General features: G+C 37.3%; 1 protein-coding gene across 1 annotated transcript in view; it reads left to right on the forward strand.

The window, feature by feature from the left end:
* The window catches only part of DNAH1 (dynein axonemal heavy chain 1), a 215,173-nt gene that overhangs the window by 24,649 nt on the left and 177,334 nt on the right, over window positions 1–13,190 (forward strand). Inside the window, exons 2-6 of the mRNA XM_058167174.1 lie at window positions 1,033–1,264; window positions 3,316–3,388; window positions 8,732–8,906; window positions 10,843–10,999; window positions 11,494–11,626. Of these exons, the coding sequence (XP_058023157.1) occupies window positions 1,055–1,264; window positions 3,316–3,388; window positions 8,732–8,906; window positions 10,843–10,999; window positions 11,494–11,626 (748 nt within the window). The 5' untranslated portion in view covers window positions 1,033–1,054. The remainder of the gene's footprint in view (window positions 1–1,032; window positions 1,265–3,315; window positions 3,389–8,731; window positions 8,907–10,842; window positions 11,000–11,493; window positions 11,627–13,190) is intronic.

The following is a 13,190-nucleotide window of genomic DNA, read 5'->3' on the forward strand; positions in this document are numbered from 1 at the left end:
ACCTGAAGGAGATCTACTGCAGTGTAATGATTAAGATGCTAGACTAGGAGTCAGGAAACACAAGTTCTGCTCCATCCACCACCATGAGATGACTTTGGACTAATCACTGTCTTTAAATCCAACTTAACTCAACAGGACTGTGCTGGTCAATGACCATCATTGTGGAAACCCAGAGAGATGAGCTTGAGAAGACAATATTGTGAATGTTACAAAAACATAAGAAAACACTAAAACGAGACTCAAAATGTTTCCCTGGGGTGTAGGAGGAGGATAAAGGGAAACAAAACCAGACTTTTAACATTCCATTACTACAGTTTAGATCAGTAAACTTCCAGTCATTCTTGAGGAATCTGTTTCCTGACCCGGAGGACAATGGTAAAGATTTATTTGATTTGAAAGTTGTTAGGCTGAAAAATTAAAGAAGGATTACTATTCATGGCATTTTGAGTTCCTGGATGTATAATGTTGAATAAGATATTAATACATTCAGGAGCTCAAGATGCCATAAATAAATCCTTTTATTTATTTAATTAATAATTAATGTAGCAAAGGAGGTTCCTGCCTCACATAGATGTACACCATTTGCATTGTCTATACTCTGTGCATCAGGAATGTTCTTGTAGATACGTAGGTTCTAAGTTCCTATTCTGGTTTCCACCTACCACTACTGCAGTACTGCAGGTATATGTATTGGTAAGCATTATAGTCTCCTTTTCACTCAAGTTATGTATCTACATAATAAGATTGTTATATTTTCATGTTAATGTATGTGACAAAATTACATATGTAACTGCAACTTATTTTTCCTTTTTGGGTTTTTTTTTCCTGCAGTTTTGTTTCAGATATTGTGGGGAGTTGTCAGTTCTTAGTTTTGGTTTCCAAGAGATTAATTCCACAAGTCATTCTCTGCACAAATTAAACACTGACCATGGTTTATAAATGTAGATTTGTCAAGTTATTAAATGTTGCTTTTAACAGTAGAGATACTCATAGCAATTTCTTTGTTGTGTATGATGTAAAAATGTGCCTCAGTGTTGTGCAATCAAAAAGCAAGATGGATAAAGCCAAGAAGGAACTGACAAACTCTTTGGGAAGAAGTCCATATCCCCCATATCCCAACAGCCAAAGAACAGACTCTAGTCCAGGAACCAGCTCAATTCCAACGGATGCTTCCTATAGAACATTCAATAAGAAATATCCAATGGTGAAAGAACGTGGATTTTATTCTGATGTCCTAACACCTGGTGCTTCAGATCTCTTGGGTGTAAGTATATAGAATCTCACTTCTCTGCTTATACAAAGGATACTCATATAGGTAGTCCTCGACTTACAACAGTTTATTTAATGACCATTCGAAGTTACAATGGCACTGAAAATAGTGATTTATGACCATTTATCACACTTATGACCATTGCAGCATCCCTATGGTCATGTGATTTATATTAGGATGCTTGACAACTGACCCATATTTATGACATTTGCAGTGTCCCAGAGTCATGTGATCCCCTTTTTGCAGCCTTCTGACAAGCAAAGTCAGTGCAGGCATTCACTTGACAAATGTGGCAAGAAAAGTCTTAAAATGGAACAAAACTAACTTAACAATTTTCTCACTTAGCAACATAAAGTTTGGGCTCAATTGTGGTTGTAAGCTGAGGACTACCTGTGATAGATGATAGATAGATGGTAGATGGATAGATGTACAGTATAGATATATAGATTAAGATATGGATATAGTTATAGATAGGAAAAAGATGCTTTGGAGCATGTGGAGAAATAAATAGCACTTGTCTGGAATTTCTTACAGTAAACAATCGTTTCCTTGGAATTGCATGGCAACTAGAGACAATCAACCATAGAAAGTATGAAGCTACTTTAAGGTGTTGCAGATAGGTATTAAGTGAATGTTCTTCAAGGCACTTTTTGGCCTTGAATCTGAAGTACTGCACAGCCCGAGCAAATATATAAATTCTGGATCTATTTCATCAATAGGGAGTAATTGCTGATTTTATAATTTCATTCTTCGCCCAGTTGCTATTTTTCTTCCCCTCAAGCTATTCTTAATTTGGATAGGAAGATGGGAAATAGATTGTTTTCCGTTCTCTTCTAATTTCGAAGAAGAAAAATTGCCACTTGTGAAAGAAAGTAGCAGTCTCTATTCAGAAGTATCTCAGATGCTTTCATAATTAGCTTGGCTTTCCCATAATTGTTATACAAGGGCACCCCATATGTTGTAATTCTGGCTTAGCTGATTTGCTTCAATAAAATTTAAGAGCTTGAAATTAAGTTTTAATAATTAATCTGAGAAAGTCAAGAAAAGGAAAAGCAGAATAGGAATACTTGTAAATATTGATTTATAATATCAGAGGTAAGAGAAAAATTCTGCTTTATACTTATTGGAAGTCATTTTCGATATAGTATGATTCACAAACTGTACCAGAAGCTGTATTTTTTTTAAATCAGTGGATTGTATCCAAATGTGTCCATTAGATGTTTGAATTCTCAGTAACTTCTGCAAGACATTGTACAGATGGGGAAATATGATGTTTGTATGTGTCATATTGAGGAGTGTAAATATGATGTTTCTTATGTTTATATTTATCCAAAAACTCAGTACACATAAAAACAAACACGGGTTCAGAAGTGATTATTTTCTGAATTAAAACATCCACTCATCCATACATTCATGCATCCATGAGTATCTATTTCACTTAAACTCAGACAGGGATTTGGCAGGTTTATGCTGGTACTGGTAATAGTTTACTATTTTCTTTGCCAGACTTACGGTACTCAACTTAGAGTCTAGTTTGCCTTGCTAGATTTGAATTCCAGCAGAACTGAGTAAGGATACCCATTGTACAAAGTAGCTGGTCCTTTATGATGGCTCCAAAATGCTACCATTTCAATAAGTGTTCCATCACAGTTGAGTAATTCCACGTTGCCTTTCTTAAAAGAGTCCTGACAGGTATCCAATGGAGGCCTACTACTCTATTTTTTTCTTCAATAACAATCTTTTGTTTTGTCTTTTGAAAATAGTCATTTGGTAATTTTCTATTTATTGTATGACCCAAGGAGTGACAATCAATGCTCATGATAAATACATAAGGACACTGATAATAATGTGATGCCATATGCAAAGGGAAGATAGTTAGAAAGCTTTCATTGTATGTGTAGAGGTCTGCTCATGTAGTTGTTGAGAATCTTAGGAAATTTCATGTCAACTGAATTGGAAAGTTCAGAATCTTCTTCTCTATATTTTGTATATATAGAATTCTTGGCCTTGCATCTTCTTGAAATTTTTCTTGTGTTTAATTTCAGGATACGTGCACTGGTCCCAATGTGTACCAGGATTTATTGCAGCAGTCAGAGCTTGAGGAGCACACACCAGAAGGTAAACATACAGCAAAGGATATTATCATTATCTTTCATACTGAGCAATAGGGGGAAAAGGTTGAGCTCCTGGAATCCAGCAGTGAAAACAGTGAAGAATGAGAGTTGATCATATAGTGTCAAAATCAACAGAACACCTGAGTAGAATAAAACAAATGTTAGGTTTATAAACAAGTATATGTGGCACACACTGTTTCTATAAAGCAGCTGTGAATAAAGGAATGAACATCAAGAAAACAAATCTCCAATTAGTTTGTTTAAACTCCTTGAACAAATGTTTTGGTTTGGTTTGGAGATATGAGAGATGGCATATACAATATGTAAATGCAATTGTACTTTTGCATAAGAGCAATATTTTAAAATATATGAAACGGGAAAGATGACATTTTGGGTGACATACTGATAAATAAGCTAATCTCAAAACAGCCATAATTCCACAAAACTCTTAACTCTTTTTGCAGAATGAGCAGGCCTGAGAATGCTTTTCAATTCTAGTTCACTCTGTCAGTGGAGGAACTGACTAAACAAATGCCAAACATAAACTAACCAGGAAACAAAGGTTTATTGATTAATTATGTGCCAAGAAATTGGTGTCAGCTCTTAGTGACCACATTAATAGATTTTCTCCTGTTTCAATGTCTCTAAATTGACCCTTCAGATCTTCCAATGATGTACTCCTTACCATTGTAATTGAATTAATCCACCCTGCTGCTGGTTGCCCTCTTCCTCTCTTTCCCTCCACCTTTCCCAGCATTACAGACTTCTTCAGAGAGCTAGGTTTGCATAATATGTTCAAAATAAGATAATTTGAGCCTGGTTTCTTGTGTAATCTATATGTTTGTTGGGTCTTCTCCAACACTAAAATTCAAAATCAATACTTTTTCTATTTGGTAGATGGGTGGCCATATACATTTGTTTAATAAAAATGTCATATACATTTGGGTGGGCCATATAGATGGGTGGCCCTATACATTTGTTTTTAAAAAATTGGGTAGATCTAGGCGAGAATTCCGAGACCCGTCTTGTTGAGGTGGTTTGGGATAATTTTGACTCTGTGACTCCCAAGGACATGGACAGGTTGCTGGGTAGGCTGAATGCCACCACATGTTTACTGGATCCGTGCCCCTCCTGGTTGGTGCTGGCCACGCAGGAGGTGACACGAGGCTGGCTCCGGGGGATTACAAATGCTTCTTTGCGGGAGGGGGTCTTTCCCGCTGCTTTGAAAGAGGTGGTGGTGAGACCTCTCCTCAAGACGCCTTCCCTGGACCCAGCTGTTTTAGGAAATTACCGCCCAGTCTCCAATCTTCGCTTTACGGCGAAGGTTGTAGAGAGTGCGGTGGCATGTCAGCTACCCCAGTACCTGGATGAAACTGTCTATCTAGACCCGTTCCAGTCCGGCTTTCGGCCTGGATACAGTACGGAGACAGCTTTGGTCGCGTTGGTGGATGATCTCTGGAGGGCCAGGGATAAGGGTTATTCCTCTGCCCTGGTCCTATTAGACCTCTCAGCGGCTTTTGATACCATTGACCATGGTATCCTGCTGCGCCGGTTGGAGGGGTTGGGAGTGGGAGGCACCGTTTATCGGTGGTTCTCCTCCTACCTCTCTGACTGGACGCAGACGGTGTTGACAGGGGGGCAGAGATCGACTCTGAGGCGCCTCATGTGTGGGGTGCCGCAGGGATCGATTCTCTCACCCCTCCTGTTCAACATCTATATGAAGCCGCTGGGTGAGATCATCAGTGGTTTTGGGGTGAAATACAAACTGTACGCTGATGACACGCAGCTGTACTTTTCCACCCTAGGCCACCCCAGCAAAGCTGTCGAAGTGCTGTCCTGGTGTTTGGAAGCCGTACAGGTCTGGATGGGGAGGAACAGGCTCAAACTTAATCCCTCCAAGATGGAGTGGCTGTGGATGCCAGCACCCCGGTACAGTCAGCTGCAGATGCGGCTGTCTGTCGGGGGCGAGTCGTTGGCCCCGATGGAGAGGGTGCGCAACTTGGGCGTGCTCCTGGATGGGCGGTTGTCCTTTGAAGAACATTTGACGACCATCTCCAGGAGAGCTTTTTATCAGGTTCGCCTGATCTGCCAGTTGCGTCCCTTCGTGGACCGGGATGCCCTATGCACGGTCACTCATGCTCTCGTTACCTCTCGCTTGGACTACTGCAATGCTCTCTACATGCTCCCCTTGAAGAGCTCTCGGAGACTCCAGCTAGTCCAGAATGCGGCTGCGCGGGTTATTGAGGGAGCGGTTCGGAGCTCCCACGCAACACCTATCCTGCGCAGACTGCACTGGCTACCTGTTGTTTTCCGAGTGCGCTTCAAGGTATTGGTTACCACCTTTAAAGCGCTCCATGGCTTAGGACCGGGTTACTTACGGGACCGTCTACTGCCGTCTTCTATCTCCCAGCGTCCAGTGCGTTCCCACAGAGAGGGACTCCTGAGGGTGCTGTCAGCCAAACAGTGTCGACTGGCGGCCCCCAGGGGGAGGGCCTTCTCTGTGGGGGCTCCTACCCTGTGGAACGATCTTCCCCTTGGGCTTCGACAATTACCTGACCTTAGGACCTTTCGCCGCGAACTTAAAACCTATTTATTTCGTATGGCTGGACTGGCCTGATTTTTAAATTTTAATTGAATTTAATGGGTTTTAAATTTCTGTAATTTTATAGGGTGTAATGTTATTTTAAATTTTTTGGCTAATTGAATAAGTTTCTTAAGGGTGTTTTTTAATATTGTGTATGTTTCTGTTTGTATTTTATTTGGCTGTTCACCGCCCTGAGTCCTTCGGGAGAATGGCGGTATACAAATTAAAATATTATTATTATTATTATTATTATTATTATTATTATTATTATTATTATTATTATTATTATTATTATTATTATTATTATTATTATGTCCTTCTCATTCACAGCATGGCATCTGATTTTTTTTTCAAGGTGTACCTTACCAAGTGCTAGCCTGTGGTATATTTCTTAACCTCTATTTCCTTTAGTATTGATATTGATCCTAAAAGGCTATTCACCACTTCTGTAATTGATCTTCGTTATCTTATTCTAAGGCTGGTTGCTGTATCTGTTATTACTGATGTGATCTTCTTTATATTTAATATTAGTCCTTTTTGCACTGTGTTCCTTGACTTTCATTACTACAGCTTCCAGAACATTTTTATTTTCTGCTATCAAAATAGCATAATCAGCATAATGTACTATAGAGTATTGATTTTTTTCCTTCAGTTTTAAATGATGCTCCGCTTCTTCTAATCCAACTTCCCTCGATAGATATTCAACATCTAGGTTGAATAAATAAAGTAAGAATATACAGCCTTGTCTCATTCCTTTGCTGACTGAAGCCAGTCTATTTCACAAGTCTGTGATTTCCTGACACATTTGTACTTTTTCCAAGGGACCAATGAAATGTTTTGGGATTCCCATTTTCCTAAGCATTCCACAATTTTATACAGAGAAGCTGATAAAAGGCCTTTCTATAATCAGTGAAGCACTTTTTGAATTCTTCTTATATTTTTGGCTTTAACGTTTCCTCAGCAAAAATGTCGCTTGTTTCTTAGCCTTTTCTAAAACATATGCATCTCCCTTTCCATCTAGGGTTCTAATGTACATCAGATAGTTCTTAGCATTACTTTGCTAGCATGTAAAAATTAAAGAGATTTTATTATAGTTTGCACACTCTATTAAGTCTCCTTTTTTGGTATTGTATCTAGACTGACTTCTTCCAATTGGCCACTATGTAGGTCTCTCGACTTTCTGGTATAGTTTAGTCAGAAACTTTACTGATTTCTTCTTTAGCTTCTCATATTTCTGTAGACATTCCATGAGTTCCTATAGCCTTCTGACTTGGTAATGACCAAAAGAATGCCCTAACTTCATCTTCTAGCACTAGAGATTCTTGTAAAAAGGAAATTTCTTCAAAGGTATCTGTATATAATTTCAGCATACATTTTCCATGCTTGCTTATCTTCTTTGAATCAATATCTATCTATCCAGTGGTGTCTTTCAGTATAGCAATTTGAAGTTGAAGTTTTGTGACTTTGTCTGTTTTCATCTTAAGTATCTTTATAGATATCACAATACTTTAGCTTCTATCAGGAACTGCCCTCACTAGGTAAAAGGTCAGAAACAGGCAATGGAAAAAGGATAAGGTGATTTAAATTAGATTCTAGTAAACCTCCTTGTCCTCCTAACCATTGTCTTCAACGTCCAACCATTCTTAACTTAGAATAGAGCTGATTTTTTTTTTAAGGGAGCAAATAATACATGTTGTTTCAATGCAGAGAATCACTCAATGTCAAGAGATCACAAACAACTGGGCAATTGGAACAAACTATAGATATGTTGTTTAAAATATGACAGGGAGAATAAAAAATTATCCCAACGTTACTTTTAATCAAGAATCAAGATGCTATGGGCCAAGAGTAAATCAAAAAGCTAGCCAGGATTTCTTGGGATTAAACAACTCTTAGTCAGTACTCTTGTACAAACATAACCTACTTGACAATGGGGCAGTTCTATAGCTCTAGTTACTCGATTCTTCTAGTAGTTGGAGACTGAGAGGAGCTGAAAAAGCAAAGTTTGCTATACAAACTCATTGGCATTGTCCTGGCAGCCACAAAACATGCTTCTTTTCCACTAATTGGTTCCCATGCCCAAGCCAAACCTACTGCTATCTGGCTAACCCATGAAGAAGATGCTAATAAGATCAAAACTTGGCAGTGTTTTCTGATGTAAGGGATTAATGAATATTAGACATTAGCTGTGGGTGACAATTTCTCCAAATTAGGAGGTTTGACCAGTGTGATTATATGGTACCAGAACCATTGTGATTAGATTAAACATACATGAACTGGACCTCTATTAAATTTTTTCATGTGTTGTGATAAAAATGAACCTTTAAGATTATTTAAGGAAAATATATATTTAGCTATAAGGAATTTGAGGAACACTAGTGCTATGTCAACTGCTTTCTATATTCTTATTCCCTCTATTGGATTTTTTTTCTTCCAGATTGCTCAGGGACCTCATCTTATGAAGCTTATTACAACAAATTTAGGATCAAAATTACTGTTAGGATCTAAATTGGATGAGAATGACTAACCCAATAAGGTTATCCAGGGAATCTTGTGGATGAGTTGGAATTTTTGCTTCCATCACCCTACACCTATGCACCTCATTCACCTTTACTGGCTAAAGAAAATTTAAGTAATATTGATACTGCATGAAGCAGTTTCTCAGTTTTTATTCATATGTTTTAACCACCTCAGCGTAGAAGAGTATAATTAAATCAAAAAACATTTAATCTGATTTTTTTTCTGAATTTTGTTTTTTGTTAGTCTCAACATTTGATACACCAGAAAATATTGGACTTATCTTGGATAATCAGCAAATTGGACCAACTACACAAATTATCAAAGAGTCAGATTTTCCACTGCAAGCATATAAACCCAAGGTTCAAATTCCATTTGAAGTGCTTCCAGGACAATGCCCTCGAAAGATTGCAATTGAGAGGTATTTTCATCCTGAGTTCAGTCTATCATCCTCTGGAGTTTATTTTACTTTATTTATTTTGGAAATGTGTAAGATCACCCAGCTCTACAATGGCTTTGGACAGCATACAATAAAAGCAATCATAAAATACAATTATTGTTATTACAAACTTGGGGGAAGAAGGCCTATTGTATTCGCCTCAGGCACTTAATAGATCCTATAGATTACCAAAGAGCTTTTGCAGAGTTTCCTGAAGTCTTAGTGGGCAATTTTGCTGTGTGCCTGGCTGATCTCTGAAATAAGGGGTCGCTTGCAAAGCTTGATATAACTGCTCCTGAGTGATAATAATTTCAAGGGAATTCCTTGGTTTTCTGAGGAGCACCAGGAGATGAAACAGCTTAAGAGACACTTAAAGCAATGCTAGCATTAAATGAATGCAACCAAACGTGGATAAGAGCTCATGTTCAAGCATATGCTGTGGTGCTAAGAACAGTGAAACACGCATACTTCTCAGCTCAATTATTTAAAGTGAGTCTCTCTCTCTCTCTCTCTCTCTCTCTCACACACACACACACACACACAAAGGCAAATGGAGCTGGAAGATCATCTGTTGAGAAATTGAAAGGAATATATAAAGCACATAGAGGATAAAATAATTCATGCTCAAAGTTGAATGCCAGTCAAGAGAGTGCAACTGAGAGGAAGAGGCCTTGTTTAGTGAGGTTATATGTGATAGGTTTCAGCTGTGGACCCTGAAGAGGTTGACAAGGTTCTCTGTGCTGTTAGTTTGGCCTCCTATGCAGTAGATTCCTATAGTGAAAGTTTTCAAGTAAGAAGAGGGTGAGTATGGGTAGTAGTCAATATAACATTGAGGGAGAGAAGTGTCCTTATTCAATATTTTCAATTTGTGCAACCACATTATCTGGTGATCAACCCTCCAAGGAGTGCACATCAATGATGCAATGGTGGGTGTAGTTAAAGCAAAGAAGGGATGGGATCTCTGTCTCTCTCTCTCTCCCTCTCTCTCTCACCACCACTACTTACACACACAAAAATTGACTATTCTGGCAAAGCAGAAACAGCATTACACTTTGCCAACCTCTGTAGTTGATTTGCCAGTCAAATCGGTTCTTTCTTTGCTGCTGTTCAGCAGAGCAGGAAAGGGATTGCAGACATGGGATATTTAAGTCAAAGTCCCCTTTTATTACCATGGAAACAAATGAGTAGCAGCAAAAAGGCATTGGTCTCTAATGGAGCAGCTTTCACTAACCTTACAAGACTATAGGAACCTTGAGGTTCAACCTCCCTTTGCCCATTCTTCATTTTTTAACAGAAACAGGATTTGAAGAAAGCAATGGAGAAAAATAGGGAAAACCTGGTGGATCAGAGTTTTCCTACCGTTATTGTAGGATTGGCTTGGATTTAGAATAGGTTATCCTGCATAACATTGGGTTATCACTATCAAATGTGTTATCTTTCCCATAACATTGAAGTGTGATGGAGAATTAAGGCTGTCACTGACCGCTTATCACGATAGCTATATTTTAGCTATCGTGCCATTATTGGAACTTTTCCCAGTCTCAGGGAATTTGCTTTCAGAAACACAATGAAAAGTATATTGCTTTCATGTCTTATTTATGAGCTTTCCTTATATTTCTATCTGGCTACTGTGAGAAAAGCATTTGGACAAGGTGGTCTAATCTAGCATAGCTCTTTGTATATTCTTACATAGAAAGATTCTTTGAAGAAACAATAATTACTGATGGATGTACATTAATTTGGGATATTCTTCAAGATAATAGTGTAGGCATGGTAGAAAATCAGTTAGAAAATCTTTAGCAGCATTTTACTATTGAGGCTATCCAGAATATAAGTTGATTGCATCTTTAGTAGCGATATTATTAGCTAATAAAGGACTTGTTTAAATATAAACCATTTTTTCTTGCTGTTTAATTAGGAAAAGACGATTATATATCAGCTTAGATATCACAAAACTTTTAGAAAATGCAGGAATAAATTCTAATGAGCTGATGCCAAGACACCAAGACCCTGCTAATTTACCAACAATTGAACAAAACAAAGACCCTCTTTTCCCTATCTATCTACCATTACAGGTAAGATGAGGGAATTATTGGTGTTTGTGTTCCACTGTGCAGGTTCCCCAGCCTATAATAAATAATTATCAAAGTGTTTGTTATTTTATGATTTTCCATTAGCTTTTCCATTGTATTTATAAATACCCAATTGTTATTTGGAAGGTGCTGCTGTCCATTATGTCTAGAATTGGAGAGATTTGTTTAAAAATTAAGACTTTGGTTTGAGTGGGGAATGGAAATGGAAATAACCACAGTTTTTAATAGATGTATATCTTTCATGGGGGAAAAGTTTGATGATTGGGAATCTGGTCCTACAAAATGTAATGTACAAAAAACCACCTCAGATAGTGACTGCATTCCAGAGTTAACAGGATATTTCATACAGCCCAGGTTCTTTTTGAGTGAAATATTAATATGCAATTTCTTGATTATGATTGTGTGCCATCAAGTCAGTGTCAACTCTTAGCAGCCACATAAGTTTTCTCCATGAATATAGCATCTTATTTATTTAGATTTTTGATGATGAAGAATATGATTGCCGGACCCCAGAAGAGTGGCTATCATTGGGGGTAGAGCCTGGATCTCCAGATCGGAAACCAATTCCAGGAAAAGCACTCCTACCTACTGATGACATACTTGGACATGGTAAAATACAGATGATACAGAATTGAGTTATAACAATGATTAAAAGAAAACATTATAATGAGATAGATTTTATCCCATCCAAGATTTTTATTTTGAAAAATAATTGGGAGGGAAATATGTTTTTTTTTAGTTGAAATAAATCTATTTATTTACCTGATTTGTATTCCATGGCTTTAATATTTCCAGTGTAGTTAACAAAGTAGTAAGACATAAGAACATTAAATAAAACACAATAAAATAAAGCTTGGAACTAGAATAAAAAATTAAAATAATAATTTCACAGAGTAATATAGAAACTGTTATAAATTAAAGCTGCTACATATAATATTTTTTTTTTATTTGCATTTATATCCCGCCCTTCTCCGAAGACTCAGGGCGGCTTACACTATGTTAGCAATAGTCTTCATCCTATTTGTATATTTATATACAAAGTCAACCTATTTATTAATTTATTTAATTAATTAATTTATTAATTAATAAAAGGGTGAAAAAAGTAGGTTTTTTGACTGGAAAACAAAGAACGTTAGTGGAGGTACCAGATGAGCCACTTTGAAGAGACAATTCCACTAGTGGAAATTTTTCATTGCTCATGGTACTTCAAATAGAAACATCCTCCCAAAAAAATTCAGATTACACTCTCGGTGAATATATAGATTGATGCAAGAAAAAAATCCTATGCTTACTATTTTTAAAAAATATATAACTTGTCAGGAGTTCAGCTTATTTTCATGGAAGCTGAGTCTGTGATGCTCAACATTGTGAGCTTTGATGTCAGTGGGTCTAAGGCATCACATTTTTTCTTGTACTTCCCTATGAAGCTTGGTACTCCATTACTTTTTGCGCAAGTTATAGTTAAGGAGTAGTCTCTGATTTTTATGTCTTTGTCCTAAGTGCACAACATAAGATTTTTGTGAGTTATTTTTTCACAAAGCATTGAATTGTCAACACAAGTCTTTAGCAATTTTGAAAGAAAAATTCTTCATTTAGAAACATTCCTTTATCTAAATATCTATATCTGTATATCTATATACACACACATACTGGGTAGTTTAAACAATTAAAACAACCCAGAAAAACAACCAAAAAGAAAAAAAACTAATTTAGAAGCAAGAAAAAAATAATATAAAAGCTTATAAAAAGCCATAATAAAATACATAAAATTCACAGCCCATTGATTAAACCAATCAGTACAGCCACTGAACTTGCCAGCCTTACAAGGTTGATCAGACAGAAAAGAGGACCAGATAAACTAATTCTACTTTAATGCTACATTAACAGAACCTTGCAAATTTGAAAGTACATCTCTCCCCCTTCCCTGTCCACATTTCAACTGCCAGCTCAGCTGCCTTTTATCTGTCTGGTCCCTTGGCTACATCTCTTTACCCTGTTTCCCAAAGTGATTCCCACATACCATTAAAGTATCAATTTTTTTAAACTGCCCATTTTAAAGTCCCCATGCCCATTGGAAAAAACATACATTCAGGGTCTTGCGCAAAGCCAACTTCTTTCTAAATCTATTAAAGTACTGAGAAAGACTGGGATCAAGAACAGAAGGGGTGATAAT

Source organism: Ahaetulla prasina, chromosome 2, assembly GCF_028640845.1.
Source record: "Ahaetulla prasina isolate Xishuangbanna chromosome 2, ASM2864084v1, whole genome shotgun sequence".
NCBI classification, from domain to species: domain Eukaryota; kingdom Metazoa; phylum Chordata; class Lepidosauria; order Squamata; family Colubridae; genus Ahaetulla; species Ahaetulla prasina.